Source organism: Galeopterus variegatus, unplaced genomic scaffold, assembly GCF_000696425.1.
Source record: "Galeopterus variegatus unplaced genomic scaffold, G_variegatus-3.0.2 Scaffold4365, whole genome shotgun sequence".
In the NCBI taxonomy this organism is placed as follows: domain Eukaryota; kingdom Metazoa; phylum Chordata; class Mammalia; order Dermoptera; family Cynocephalidae; genus Galeopterus; species Galeopterus variegatus.
In genome coordinates, this window is record NW_007730476.1 from 108,503 (window position 1) to 121,772 (window position 13,270).

A 13,270-nucleotide genomic window follows, 5' to 3' on the forward strand; every position below is an offset into this window, starting at 1 on the left:
GTTCATGTTGTAGCATATATAAGTACTTCATTCTTTTCATGGCTGAATAATATTTCATTTTATGTATATACCACAATTTGTTTATTTATCCATTTATCCACTGATGGACATTCAGTTTGGTTCTACCTTTTAGCTATAATGAATGGTGCTGCTATGACCATGCATATACAGGGATTTGTTTCAGTGCCCGTTTAATTTTCTGAGGAACCACCAAATGGTTTTCCACTCAGGCTGCACTATTTTCCATTTCCATCTGCAATTTATGAGGGTTCCATTTTCTGCACATCCTAACCAACAGTTGTTATTTTCCATGTTTTTGAGTTTTTAAAATCATATCTATCCCAGTGGGTGTGAAGTGGTGTCTCATTATAGTTTTAATTTGCATTTCTCTAATGACTATTTATATTAAGCATCTTTTCATGTGCTTGTTGGCCATTTGTATATTTTCTTCAAACAAATGTTTATCCAAGTGTTTTGCCCATTTTTAAATTGGGTTGTCTTTTTATTAAGAATTTTTTATTTATTGTGGATACTAGACCCTTATCAGATAAAGGATTTGCAAATATTTTCTCCTGTTCTGTAAATTGTCTTTTTACTTTCTTGATCATTTCCATTGATGTGCAAAAGTTTTTAATTTTGATGATGTCCAATTTATCTATTTTTTCTTTTGTTGCACATAATTTTGTTCTCATACTTGAGAATCTATTGCCAAATCCAGGATTGTGAAGACTTACCCTTATGTTTTCTTCTGAGAGTTTTATGGTTTTAGTTAATATACTGAGAATTGTCTTTTTACTTTCTTGATCATTTCCATTGATGTGCAAAAGTTTTTAATTTTAATGATGTCCAATTTATCTATTTTTTCTTTTGTTGCACATAATTTTGTTCTCATACTTGAGAATCTATTGCCAAATCCAGGGTTGTGAAGACTTACCCTTATGTTTTCTTCTGAGAGTTTTATGGTTTTAGTTAATATACTGAGGTCATCAGTCAGTTTTGAACTAATTTTTGTATATGATGTGAGATAAGGGTTCAACTTCATCATTTTGCATGCAGATATTCAATTGTTCCAGCACTAGTTATGGAAGAGAATGTTATTTTCCATTGAATTGTCTTGGCACTCTTGTTGAAAATCCATCAACCACAGATGTATAAGTTTATTTCTGGACTCTGTTATTTTCCATTTGTCTATACATCTATTTTTATGCCAGTGCCACACTATTTTAATTACTATTGCTTTGTAGTAAGTTTTAAAGCCACAAAGTATGAATCCTCCAACTTGGTACTTCTTTTTCATTATTGTTTTGGCTGTTTGGGGCCTCTTGCAATTCCATATGAATTTGAGAATTCCTTTTTTTTTTTTTGCAGAAATGGAAAAGAAAAGGCCATTGGAATTTTACTAGGAATTGCATTATATCTGTAGGTTGCTTCGGGTAGTATTGCCATCTTAACAATATCAAGTCTTCGGCGGGTAGTATTGCCATCTTAACAATATCAAGTCTTCTAATACATGAACATGGAGTTTTCTTCCATATATTTAGGTCCACTTTAATTTCTTTCAGCAATGTTTTGTAGTTTTCAATATACAAGTCTTTCATTTCCTTGGTTAAAGTTATTAATAAATGTTATATTCTTTTGGATGCTATTATAATTGGAATTGTTTTCTTGATTTCATTATGAAATTGCTCATTGCTGGTATATACAAAACTGAACTTTGTTGATATTGTACTGTGCAACTTTGCTCAGAGTTTATTTAACTCTTGTAGTTTTATTGTGGATTCTTTGGGATTTATATTTATTATTTTTGTTTCCTGACTGTTGTAATGTATGTGTGGTCTTTGCTTAGGAGTCAGGATGTAAAACTATATGTGATTTTTTGTTTGTAATCTCCTAAGTAATTTTCCTTCCATACTTATTCCCTTGCAGTATGTTCTTCACATAAAAGCTAGAACAGCCCTTTAAAATCATTAATCAGGTTTTTTCATTTATGTGCAAAACCTTCCACTGGTTTATTCATTAGAGTAAAAGCTTAAGACTTGACAAGGTACTACAAAGCCCTGTCTGATCTGTCACTGGCCAACTCTTTGCCACTTTACCTCTTCTTCATTGCAGTAACAGTGGCCTTGTCCTTCTTCTTGTCCTGGAGCAATCTATCTTAGGGACCTTCATGCTTTCCTTCTACCTAGATTCCTATTCCTCTGGATATTCTGATGGTTCATTCTCTGTTTCCTTAAGGTGTCTGCAAATGTCATCTCCTGAGAGTCTTCCCCTAAAATAGCACCTAACTTCATTCTTTATCTTCTTACCCTACTTTATTTTTTCTTCAAACCCCTTATCACTATCTGACATTATGCAGGATAGAAGTTTCCTGAAGGTAGGTATTTTGTCTGTTGTTCACTACTGAATCCCTAGCTCTTAGAATGGTGTCACATTGAGGGGGAAGCATAAAGAATAAGTGTGATTTGTAACAATGAATATGCTAATAAAAAATTCAAAAAATAAAAAAAGATTGGTGTCACATGTAATAGACACCTAATAAATATTTACTGAATGAATGAATAAATGAAGTTTCCTTAAGTGAAAGGAAAAGAAGACTAATATAAACTGAATTACTCATAATGGGCCAAACATTGTTTTAGGCATTTGATATATGTTATTCACATTTAATCTTCTTGAGGATATGTATTATCGCCATTGATCAGTAAGAAAACTGAAACTTAGAAAAAATAAACAATTCACCCTAGCTAGTATTTGAAATCTGGTCTGTAGTACTTGATTCCAAAGCAAAGGCTTTTTCCACCCTGTTATTTTTAAATTATTAAATATTCCATGTATTGTAGAGAATATAAATATAGATAATAAATGATTTAAATTGAGCATATAAATTAGTACATAATTAATTTCAAATGAATGGTACTAATAAATTTTATTCTTGTTTGGAAAATCATTAGGCCAAATTGAAATATTTGGCACACAGTAGGCTCAAAATCAGTCATGTGGATTCACCAAATTTATGAACAGGTGAGGGTCTAGCTTTTAAATCTGATGGAGAGAAAGAGCTAGGGCATTTTAGGTACAGGGTGCAACATGAGCAAATGTGCTACACAAACTTGTTAAAAGGATAATAGAATTCTTGAAGAGCTGAGAATTAATGTTAGGGGTGCTGTGACATGTTTGAGAAAGGTGAGTTGGAGATTAGATTGTGATGAATTTCAGTTGCCTGGCTAAAGTGTTTCAATGTTATACTGTAATTATTGGGGAGTTATAGAATAATGATGATACTGAACATTTTTATGGGCTTATGGGCAATAGAATGTGTGAGCTTTGGAGCAAAACTGCCTGGGTTCAAACCCTGGCTCTGTCTTATACTAGCTCAGTAACCTTGAGCAAATTACTTTACCTCTTAGTGCTCTAGTTTCCTCATCAGTCAAATGGAGAAAACAGTTTTTAACTTACAGAGCCATTATGATGATTAAATGAACTATTATTATATGCAGAAATACTGAAAACAATGGTTAGCACATAATAAGCATTCTATAAATATTAAGCTTTATCATTTATATCGCATTTGAATTTTCACATTGCTTTCATGTGTACTATTTCTTTTAATTTTTGCAGCAGCTCTGTGAGGTAGGTATTAATATATCCAGTTTAACGATAGAGAAAACAAAGCCAAAGAGGATGTGTCATGCCCGACAGCAATCCCCAGCTGACAAAACTGATCATATGATATTCTAAGCTATTTCACCACAACTCTTTATAATCTAAGAAACTAATGGAATAACATGCTAAAATATAAGTTTTAGGAAAATTATTCTAGTGGCATTTTACAGAGTAAAATTAAGAAGGAAAGAACTTGCAGGCAAGTTCATCAGGCTTCTAAAATAATCTATGTTTAGGTTTTATTTATGAAAAATTCCTATTCCAGGGCTCTGTCATTGAGAATGAAAAGATAATTAAAGGAGACATTATGGATTCTACAACTAACCAATAAATTATTTTTTTTCAGCTGTATTTAAACTTGAAACAGATAGAAATATTTGGCCCTTGATAAGAATCTATCGGGGTGGCTTTCTTCTGATTGAATTCCTTTTCCTACTGGGCATCAACACGTATGGCTGGAGACAGGCTGGAGTAAATCATGTGCTCATCTTTGAACTTAATCCGAGAAGCAATTTGTCTCATCAACATCTCTTTGAGGTAATCAAAGCAAGACATAAAGTCCCTTGAATATAGTTTGCATTAGCTATATAAGCTGGTTTAGTGGGGATTGAAATCCGTCTTCTACTTAAAGAAAATTATTGGCTTAATAACCATTTTTCTTAAATTTGTTTTTATTAAAAATATTTCTGAGTAATGGTAAAAATAAAATAAGTTTTTCTTTTTGTCTTCTTTATCCTTTGCTAGATTGCTGGATTCCTTGGGATTTTGTGGTGCCTGAGCCTTCTGGCATGCTTCTTTGCTCCAATTAGTGTCATCCCCACATATGTTTATCCACTTGCCCTTTATGGATTTATGGTTTTCTTTCTTATCAACCCGACCAAAACTTTCTATTATAAATCCCGGTTTTGGCTGCTTAAACTGCTGGTAAGTCCAGAAAGTTACGTACCATTTTTAGAGTCATATACTCACCGTTAGTTTCCTCTAAGATAAAACCACAGCCGCTAGGCTATACAACTACATATGGCATTGTTCACATTGTAGTTTATGTGAATGGTGCCCCAGCTTCAGAGAAAAGCATTCGTGCATTTTTTTTCCTACTAAAACAAGTTAAGATGTGGCCAGATATTGAAGTGGTTTTGAAAATTGTAATTATTTATTACTTCATTATACAAATTATTTAACCAGCTGTGATAACATGTAAAAATGTTTCCTTTTTTAAAAAAAGTTGTAAAACTATTGTTATTTTCCTATTAAATTGATGTGAATGTCGACCAAACTGCATTTTCAGATTGGATCTCTAAAAGCAGTAGGAATATCTTGCCAGATCACCAAATTTAATTTGAGAAACTGACTTTGATTCTTGTTTATAATAGATTGCATTTCTTCTTCCACTTTACCTGTTTCTTAATGATCTCAAAATCATTCAGTGTCAGCAATAGGATATAGAAATTTCTGCAAAAGTAAAAAGCTTTATCCTGTAAAGACAACTCTGGGGGAAGACTTCTGCTTACTCCTAACTTAAGCCAGCTCTATTTTGAAAACCAATTGAGAATGCTTTCATATAATTATTTTTTAGATTTTTAATTGTAACTAATAATAGAGTGAAGATTAGTGACTAAATTGACCAATCTCTATACAAACTTTCAGAATTGCCATAATTATTTTCTCACCTCTTTTTCACCTTATAAGTGTACCTTCTTGAAAACTGTAGGTTTTGTTACTTTTTCCTTTTGTATGACTCTTATGGTTAGCAGAGTTTTTTTGTTCTTAGAAATACGTAACTAAATTTTAAAAATTTAAATACATAAAATAAGGCTTTTCTATTAAAAAAACAAACAAACATAGTAAGCACTCAACAAATAAAAGGCAATTTATGTTCCAACTCAGGTAAGTATAGCAATTAGGAAAAGAAAATGGCCTAAATCACCTTGATTTTTCTTTTTCAAAGTTGATTGTTTTTTATTTGTGTTTCTCGTGGGAATTTCACCAAGATTTTTATTTCAAATTGAGAATCTCTCTTTTCGTTTTAATTCTGTTTAAAATAAAAAAGCGCAGGACTGGCCAGTTAGCTCAGTTGGTTAGAGCACAGCCTTGTAACACCAAGGTCAAGGATTTAGTTCCCCATACCAGCCAGCTGCTAAAAAAACAAAACAAAAATAAAATAAAAAAGCATAAATCATTCCCTTTAAGTATAACATCACTAGGCCTAACTTTGGGTTTGACCTCTGAGTGTGGAACTTCAATGTATATGAATATTTTGATCAGTCTATACCATCACCTTGAATGTTTTGTCATCACCTAGCAAACGTGATTTTTAGACAGGGTTGTTTTTGTTTTTGAAAACAGAAGAAAAATTCGGGCCATTTGAGAGAAGAGAAATCTTTCTTGAGATTGATTCTAAAAAATAAATCATTGCCAGATAGTACAATATTAGATTACCTTTCTTATTTGAGATTATCTGTCATTTTATTAATAGATTTTATAAAGTTTTTAAGCTGTGTTACTTACATTAAAAATGTAACATTCTTCTGGTTACAAGAAAATACCTTTAAGAGTATAAGCATCTATTGTTTTCTGCCTCAATTAATGTGAATTCTTTATAAAGTTACTTTTAAATGAGATTTTGAAAGACTCAGTTCTGGTGTTACTATGATTGCATCATTGCAATAACAGGATAATACTCACATAGTTGTGTACATTGTGTGCTAATTGAGCATTTCCCCAGTGCATCCTTCTTTGTTTAAATAGCAAGCTGTGATTCATGCATGACCAGTTACTCTTATTAGCAGAAAGATTCCCCATGGATTAGGCATTTATCTATGCATATGCTGTGTGTTTGTTAGTAAATGAAGACTTGTTGATGGAATAGATTGGCAGTGGTGATATAATAAGCAAGAATAATAGAATAATAAAATGCACTATCAGAAGCAGTTAAACACGGAAAGCATTGTGGTTTGTTATTTTTGTAATAATAGTTATAAACAGGAGAAATGTCATTTATAGATCATTTTAATATTAATTGACCTGTTGACTTATTTTAATTCAAATTTCACTGAGAAAATTTGCCTCTAGACTTATTTTTAGTGAATTAACAAGAATATTTCCACTCTAGTTATATATTTCTGATACAGCTTTTGTAATGCCTTGTCCGAAAATAAAACTACATTTCCTTCTTTCTTTTTTTTAATTATCAGTGGGAAAAGCACATATGCCACTTGGCCATAGTGGTAGACACTGGGTGCCATTTATATCCATATGTATATTAGAATCTATGCCACCCCCCCAAATTTTTAAATAAGAAATTGATTTATTTTGATATGATATATACATCAGATTAGTGCAGGTTATTTACACCCATTACATCATATGTCCTCTCTCCAAATCTGTATTTGCTCCAGTTGGAAACCCAATTAGGAAGCATAAACCATGCGTCAGATTTTCTAAAAAATATCAATTTAGGGCCAAGCCCGTGGCGCACTCAGGAGAGTGCGGCGCTGGGAGCGCAGCAGTGCTCCCGCTGTGGGTTCGGATCCTACATAGGGATGACTGGTGCGCTCACAGCACTCTCAGATTTTCTAAAAAATATCAATTTAGGGCCGAGCCCGTGGCGCACTCAGGAGAGTGCGGCGCTGGGAGCTCAGCAGTGCTCCCGCTGTGGGTTCGGATCCTACATAGGGATGACTGGTGCGCTCACAGCACTCACTGGCTGAGCGTGGTACAGCCGGTCTCAAAAAAAGGACAAAAAAAAGAAAAAAAAGAAAAATCAATTTATTCTTACACTAGGCTAATTAGTTTTTAAATTATAGTTATTTGTTATATAATTTAGAAATCGGTTTTTAAACCAATATTTTCTTTATAGTAAAATTTTTACCTGTTTCTATTATGAGAATAGAGAGATACGTTCATTTAATAGTGTATTTTTTATGTATTAATTTGTTTAATCTTTTTCATAACCCATGAGGTTGGAGCTGCTACTAATTCCCATTTTATGAATGAGGAAACCTACATTCAGAGAAGTTTACTAACTTGCCTAAGTTCACATAGCCAGTAAGTAATGGAAATGGGATATGAACCCAGGCAGTCTGGCTTCATAATCTGTATTCTTAAACACTAACACTTAACAGTTAGAACTATTAGTCACTTTATGTAAGATGTTTAACTTTGATCTAGTGGATCAAACTAGTAGAAAAATCAGATTTGGAAAGGATGTGTTTATTTACAAGTCTCTAAGAAATAGAAATTAAAACTTCATCATCTTAGCTGTTTATCTGTATTAACTTAGAAGACGATGTTAACATATTCTTTGTAATAACTTGTTAGTGGCTTTTTTTGTGTACGTGGTAAAATGAGATATCCATAATTGTCTCTAGCTTTCATAGTACTGTTGCTGCAGGAATTATCATTTTAATTGAACTCTCAAGGTACAAGTGAAGAAGTTGAAAGGCCTTAGCCAGAACAAAAAGGAGGGGTGAGTTACAGGATTCTCACTCAGAAGGGGAATTCAGATAAATCTAGAATGAATTTGACTGTATGTAAATGTCAGAGAGTTAAGTATAATCTGTTTATTTTCTCCCTCTCACCCTACCTCTGACAGAGGTACTTCTTCCCTTCTCTGTATTTCCAGGGTATTTTGTATGTATCTCTGTAATAGTACCTACCATAGGGTTCTATAATTATATCTGTTGGTATGTATTTGCCCAACTAGACTTTAGGTCTTTGAGGGTAGAGACTATGTTTATTTATCTTTGTACCTCCACAATGCTTTACATATGGTAAATACTTAATAAATCTTTGTTAAATGCACAAATAACTATATATTCTTTTCTTCATTAGTTGTATTATACCAACATTTACTACTCCCTCATTTCCTTTTTTCTTTTTTTAGCTTCTCTTCTGTAAATTTTCCCTTCCTCTCAGTTTCTTTTTATTTTCATGCCACTCCCATCCTTTGCCAGTCCCATCCCTTCATCCCTTTGTTTCTTGTTTAATGCATTATCTTCTTTTTCCACTCTTATGGTGAGTTTCTGTGTGATCCAGGTTTTGAGGATGGGGTTGGAAGATTATAAGAGTAATGATAGTCTGTCTCATATTAGTTAGAAAGAAGAAATTTGCCCTAGGCTACCAATTTTACAAAAGTCCATGACTAGAGATTGAGTTAGACTTCCTGATCCTTTGGTATTATATACTAAATTATCCCCTTATCTCTGTCTCTTTGAATCTTTTAATTCCATTCTGCAGCCTAGAGTTTCTTAAAATATTACAAAAACTGGCACCAGAACCCCTTCCAGCATAGATGACTAACCTCCCACTCCACCCTCACTCCCCCCAAAAGAGTTGGCTGTATCTGGAGCTTATGGTTGCAGATGGTATAACTTTTCTCTCTGGTTTATTGGACTCGCTGAAAGAGTATGGGAGTGATCAAGAGATTGAGCCATGGAACCAAAATATATCAGCTCTGGAAAATAATGTCTCAAAGCCTACATTATATCTCACAGCTACCTGGTCTAGCTTCCAAAATTCCAAGACAGTATCTGTCATAAATAGTTGACACCAAGGATTGATTCATAATATAGCTATTTATCTCCCAGATATAATAAAGAGAAATATTTAGAGAAAAAAATAGAAAGAACCAGACAAGTCTGAGAGGAGAGAGTCATAGGCTTGCAGGTTGAATATTTTTATTTAATGAATTTAGTTGTAATGGTTGGGGATCAGGAGATTTAAACTCATTTTCTCAAAATTTCTGCTTAGAATTCCTTGTTTCAGGAGTCCATTTTCTCCTAAGAAGGGGAAAGAAGGGTCTGACAGGATGAAAATTAAAGCTGCCTTCATCCCATCTTATTTCACACAAGGCTTATCAAAGCAGTCTACACAGTTTGAGACTATTTCTGGTGATTGTGTTAGTATCTACTTCCCTTCTCTGCAGTGCCAAGATTTCCCTTTGCAGTGATAAACAGGTCAGGATGAGTTTATGTAGGTCTTCTGTAAAATTAGGATGTGAATAGTACCTAGCTCATAGAATTGTTTTGGGAATTGAGTTAATGCCTACATAAATCCTAAAGAAAATACACTTCATGGAATAAGTACTCAAGACATTTAATACATTTTTCATTGTTTTCAGAACAGTGGAAAAAGGTCTGATTTTTGTGGTATATAATTTCAAGATGAACACAATCATCACCATGGCATTAGTGAAATGAAAGTGACTTTGGTTAGAGAATAAGGATTGCTTAAAAGGTATCATCCTTCCCTACCTATCTTCTGTAAGCAAAGAAGAGCACTGGATTTAGTTAGCTATGATGGGAGAACATTCCAGAAATTATCATAGCACTTGCCTCTCCAGCAAAGTTTACTTAGAGCGTAACTTTAAACTTCTCAGTGTGTCTACCTTCTGCTGCTCTCTCTGCTTTCAACTGCAACTCTTCTACCTCTTTTCTAACTAGCTATTCCTGCATTTTCCCTCTTTGTTTTCTTTCCTAGTTATCCATGCAATTCATTTCCTTCAGTTCTAATTCCCAACCTAGCCACTGTTGTCAGGTCACCGTGTTTGTCTGTGACTGGTTCATTGGTTTCCGTTTTATCAGCTCCAGCAATCACATTGAATGGTCAGACAGGAATTAGAAAAATTTAATATGACTTTTCTTGTTTCTATGTTTTCTGATTTTTTTTCTTTCTCTCAGTTTCGAGTATTTACAGCCCCCTTCCATAAGGTAGGCTTTGCTGATTTCTGGCTGGCCGATCAGCTGAACAGCCTGTCAGTGATACTGATGGACCTGGAATATATGATCTGCTTCTACAGTTTGGAGCTCAAATGGGAGGAAAATAGGGGCCTGTTGCCAAATAATTCAGAAGGTAGGGTACGAATTTGCATCTACACTACTAAATTGCCAGCATAACCAAGAAATATTGGGAATGATAACTGAGAAAGTTAAGGTCGTGGTGAAAATTCATCCAATAATATTATAAATTTAATTAAACGTACTTGGCACTCTGTTAGCAATTTCTTTATCTGATATAATTTGGCTTGTAAATTATGTTATGATTTTAGCTATCCACTTGCCAAGAGACTTGTAACTTCCACTTAAAGAATTCTAAAATTATTTTTTTAAAAACTTATAGTATGTTGGTAGTTGTATCACAAATGTTTTAGTGCCAACAATTTGTCATCATAGTATTGCTCTATAATGTTATAACTAATATAGATACCAATGATCAAAAATACTGGTTATTTAGAATCAGATCCAGTGCTTTTAGAAAGTCATTAAACATTGCTTTTTAATTCTTATTTGAGACCTTGTTTTTCTTCTGGCTCTTTTTCCCACTCTAAGTTTATGCCATGAGTTTAAATTATTAAGGAATTTTGCCCTCATGACAAAGATCTTATTTAGACATATTATGTAACACCTGACTAACAAAAGTTAATGGTGAAGCCAGGACACATTTTAATTGTTTGCTAACCGATCACAACTCTGCTGTAGGTTGATCACACTATAGTATATAACCAAACTTCAAAGAAAAATTGATTTACCAACTCTATTCTTCTCATTTGAAAACACAATACATTCTTGGTTTTAAAAAAAAAATACAAGAGCATGTGCTCTTGGGTGTATTATTTTATAGTGGTTTGGAGTTGTGAAATTGTCCAGTCACCCATGATACTTTTTTTTCCAGATGTTTCAATTTACCAGAGCCAACCATTTTTCCCCTCTTTGATTAGTATCCTCATCTTCTAATTTTCTTATAGTTTTATCACACTCCAAAGAAAGTGATTCCAGACAGATACCCAGAAATCTGAGAGGTCAGATTTTTTCCACTCACCCCCCTATATACAAGTATTTTACCTTCTTTCCTTGGCGTATCTACCACTAAAAAGCTTAAGAATAGTTGCAAAGAAGAAAGTGATTCTGAAATCCAGGCTTCTTGCTTTCATGGATTTGCTAGTGGTTATACTCGATGGCTAAATGACGTATACAAGTATTTTACCTTCTTTCCTTGGCGTATCTACCACTAAAAAGCTTAAGAATAGTTGCAAAGAAGAAAGTGATTCCGAAATCCAGGCTTCTTGCTTTCATGGATTTGCTAGTGGTTATACTCGATGGCTAAATGACGTGAACAAGTTATTTTTTTTTAATTGTAATTTTTTTCTTTTGAAATCTTCACAGAACCAGGAATTTGCCACAAATATACATATGGTGTGCGGGCCATTGTTCAGTGCATTCCTGCTTGGCTTCGCTTCATCCAGTGCCTGCGCCGTTACAGAGACACAAAAAGGGCCTTTCCTCATTTAGTTAATGCTGGCAAATACTCCACAACTTTCTTCATGGTGACGTTTGCAGCCCTTCACAGCACTCACAAAGGTATTCTATGATTGACTGTGAAGAGAGTTTTCAAAACCTGGATTTTTAGTACTGAATCTGTTTCTTGCTCTGATTACTTTTACATTTGTGGTGCTTTTTTTTCCTACAAAAGTTCTAATTCCCTCAGTTATACCAGTTTGTTCTAGAACACAATTTTAGTCTCATTCTAATGTTTACTGACAAGTACCATTGAAAAGAAGCACAGTCACCCAGAATAGGAATAATTTGTGATAATGCTTGAAATCCTGAATTATGTTTAAATAGGTTCAATCTATGGACACCTTGGGTTTTCATTTGTTTTTTTAGAACTTCCTTGTTCATTAATAAGGTTGGAAAATGGCTGAGTGAAAAAGATTCCCTCTGGCAATCAAGTATATTTTTTAATCGCTTTCCTTCACCAAGTGGTAAGGATTGTTTCCAGCCCATTTAACTGCAAATTGAGTTCGCTGATTCCTCTAGTTTCTCATCTCCATAGCAACCTGTTATTACTTGAGACTGCTTTTCTGTTGGGAAGAGAAAAAAGCTTTTAAGTTCTGTGCCACATGTAGTCACTCCTTTTGAATTTTTAACCTTTCCAAGAGCTGTCAATCAACGATCACACTTACTAAAATGCATTCTTTGTCTATTTAAGTCAGTATCAGCCCACACCTTAGATGTTGCACTTCCTCATCCATAGGTGGTAAAAAAAAAAAAATGCTACTAATTGAAATTATTATAGTTATCATTAAATACTTTGGTAAAGCTTTTTTCATTGATTTTTTAATTTTAGGAGCCTTAGCCACTGCTACAAAATTGCTACTTATCTAAAGTGTGTCTGATGGTCATGAAAGATTAAGGCATTGCTTTAGTAAGCCTTAAGATTTGGTCCATCAGAACATATTATAACATATTCCCACTTTTTGCAGTGGATTCTGTGGTTAGAGTAGTACTGATAATGTAGGCCACTCTTGTTAAATGATATAATTTAGCTAAGTACCTCAGTGAAGGAAACACATCCCCAAAGCTCCCATAACTTTAACTCTTTCTGAGGAATGCTATCATTCAGCCCGGGCATGCATCATGATTCAGAAGATTGTTATTAGAGGATTTATAAATCAGGCTACTGATTTGATACATGGTATTTTATGACTCCTGTTACTAAATTATCAAGTACTCTTTTCTTTCATCTCAGGTAAGAATGAGTACTGTTCTTCTGGTTGAATATTTTAAAACATAATGTATCACTAAATATATGCAGGTAATCTAAATAA

The 13,270-nt window shown here is 33.7% G+C and overlaps 1 protein-coding gene across 1 annotated transcript in view; it reads left to right on the forward strand.

Annotated features, from left to right (window-relative positions):
• The window catches only part of XPR1 (xenotropic and polytropic retrovirus receptor 1), a 92,183-nt gene that overhangs the window by 30,325 nt on the left and 48,588 nt on the right, over positions 1-13,270 (forward strand). The window contains exons 7-10 of the mRNA XM_008587395.1: positions 4,010-4,200; positions 4,408-4,587; positions 10,344-10,515; positions 11,826-12,020. Of these exons, the coding sequence (XP_008585617.1) occupies positions 4,010-4,200; positions 4,408-4,587; positions 10,344-10,515; positions 11,826-12,020 (738 nt within the window). The remainder of the gene's footprint in view (positions 1-4,009; positions 4,201-4,407; positions 4,588-10,343; positions 10,516-11,825; positions 12,021-13,270) is intronic.